A 2,459-nucleotide genomic window follows, 5' to 3' on the forward strand; every position below is an offset into this window, starting at 1 on the left:
CACCAACGGCGCACGTCGGCCCAATAGAATCGGGCCATTATGCGCTCCAGAGTTTTCTCGCCACCCAAGTGCCCTGCCATGGGGTTCGAATGAGCCGCCTGGAAAATCATTTCCCGGCGGCTTCGCGGCACCAACAACTGTGTGCGGATTTCATTAGTGTGAGTGTCACGGCTCACTCTATAAAGCCGATCGTTCCGCAATTGGAAATGAGGGTACGTTCGCGCAGCGTCGGGGCGCACCGAGCGACCATCAATATCCATCACTTGGTCATAGGCTGAGCGTAGGGTGTCGTCCTGAGACTGCTCTAGTGGAAAATCTTCCGTGGGGTACACAACGGGAGGCGGCGGGGCTTCCGTGGAAGTCCCCGCCTCCTCCTCCCCCCAGAGTCAGCGTCGGTCGACCCCGCGTCACCGCCGAGCGCCGCGCAAACGTCACACGAATTTACAGACCGCGATCGCATCCCCGCGTACTGCCCCAGTAAGCTGTGGAACCCCGGCCAATTCGTACCCAAAATAAGGGGATGCGACAGGCGCGGGCTAACCGCCGCCTTCACTCTATGCGTTTTGCCCCTGAATTTCAGCAACAGTGACACTACTGGGTACTTGTGAATATCCCCGTGCCCACATTTAACCTCCACCCAGTCAGCCTCCAACAATGCCCCGGGGCGAACCAAACTTTGGTGGACCAGAGTCTGCGTGCAGCCCGTGTCCACCAAAGCATGGCGAATACCCCCTTGACACCTTACCGGCACGCGGTACGTCACTCCTGGACCGGGGGCGGGCGCTGGAGCGCCGGCAACGCGGAACACCTGCCCCACCTCCATGAGCGGACAGTCTCGGCGCAGGTGCCCCGGCCGCCCACACTTCCAACAGTCCGGCCCCGGCGTCTGTGCGGCTCCCCGTGGCTCCGGGGCAACCTCGGCGGCCGCCGGGGTTCCGGCGGGAAGCAGCGGCCGGAACGGGTTCCTGGGGCTCGACCCTGCTGCCTGCTCCGTTCCCGCAGGGCCGCCGCCTCTCCTCTGCGACGCCGCCGCCGGTGGCCTGGGCGGCGGAACACGGGCGCCCCGCCGCGGCTCCTCACGGCCCGGTACCGGGTCGGCCGCCAGATGGTCCTCTGCCAGCGTCACCGCCGCCGTCAAATCCGCCGGGCGGTGGCAGCGAACCCAACGAGCCGTCGCCTCGGGCAGGCCTCCCACGAACTGCTCGAGGACGACCATGGTCAGCATCCGCGTCTCCCCAGCCGAGGGGCCCGGTCGCAGCCACCTCGCTGCCGCATCCTCCAGCTGCCGAGCCCAGGCAAACGGCCGCTCCCCCCCCGACATCCTGCTGGCCCGGAACTGACGGCGGTAATCCTCCGGGGAGAGCCCCAAACGATCCAGCACCGCCCGGCACACGTCCTCGAACACCCCCCGCGAGCCGGGGGGCAGGCTCAGCGCCGCCGTCTGGGCCTCACCCGACAGAAGCGGCAGCAGCCGGGCGGCCCACTCCTCCTCCGGCCACCGACAGGCCATCGCCGTGGCCTGGAAAGCCTCGATGAAAACCAGCGGGTCCTCCCCATCCCGCATCCGGTGCAACGTCACCGACAGCGGAGGGGCGGGAGCCGGCGCGGCCGCATTCCCCAGCAGCTGCCCCAGAGCCGCGGTCTGCTGCTCCGATTGCAAGCGAAGCAACGCCAACTGTTGGTCCTGCGTGGCCGCCTGACGAGCCGCCATCGCCGCCATGTCCACCATCATCTGGCCCAAGATCTGCAGCGGCTGGGCGGGCGGTGGGGCGGGCGGCGGCGCCGCCGGGGGAGCAGGGGGAGCCGGCAGGGGACCGGACATCACGCGTGGGTTTCGGCACCAGTGTAACGGTGGATCCAAGAAATACCAGCCGGAGCGACTTTTGACAGTGCAGAACTTTTTATTAAGCTCGGGGTTGTAGTGGACACATATACTCCGCGCTCTCTTTCTCTGCTGTCACGTCCGTCTCCGTCTGTCACTGCCAACACATAAAGAGACACAATCACTGTCAGATCCCAGCACACCTGTTCACCCCGCCCCTGCGCCGCCCCGGGAGCTCACTGCGTCACGCCTCCTCTGCAGCTGGCCAAGGACCACACCCACGCCACAATCTTTTATAATAAAAAAAAAAAATATATATATATATATATATATATATATATATATTGTGAAAGGTTTGTCACTGGGTCATTTAGCAAAATATCACAGTTTAATAACCTGAGGTGTGCTGTAACATTATGAAATATTGAATCTTTTCACATCACTTTTCAATCACTTTATCTAACATTCATATTTAATTTCTTTGAGTCTTCATTTTAAACGGTCTTTTTGGCATTCTCTGGATATTGTATAAATCCTCCTGGTTATAAGTAGGTCATGTTTGAACATGGAAAAATGCAACTGGCGCCAGGTCGATTGGTTCTAATCAGTTCTGATAATAATAGACATGGAACCTCCA

At 61.1% G+C, this 2,459-nt stretch overlaps 1 protein-coding gene across 1 annotated transcript; it reads right to left on the reverse strand.

Moving 5' to 3' along the window:
* Positions 1-304: 304 nt before the first annotated feature.
* LOC145423707 (uncharacterized) lies at positions 305-2,101 on the reverse strand. The gene has a single exon (XM_080296463.1). The coding sequence runs from the start codon at positions 1,820-1,822 to the stop codon at positions 305-307; it is 1,518 nt and encodes a 505-aa protein (XP_080152589.1). The 5' UTR covers positions 1,823-2,101.
* Positions 2,102-2,459: the final 358 nt, after the last annotated feature.

The sequence above is a fragment of the Astatotilapia calliptera genome, chromosome 22 (genome assembly GCF_964374335.1).
Source record: "Astatotilapia calliptera chromosome 22, fAstCal68.1, whole genome shotgun sequence".
In the NCBI taxonomy this organism is placed as follows: Eukaryota; Metazoa; Chordata; class Actinopteri; order Cichliformes; family Cichlidae; genus Astatotilapia; species Astatotilapia calliptera.

Coding starts and splice junctions, on each gene's coding strand:
- LOC145423707 (XM_080296463.1), bottom strand. CDS start 1,822: ATGTCCGGTCCCCTGCCGGCTCCCCCTGCTCCCCCGGCGGCGCCGCCG.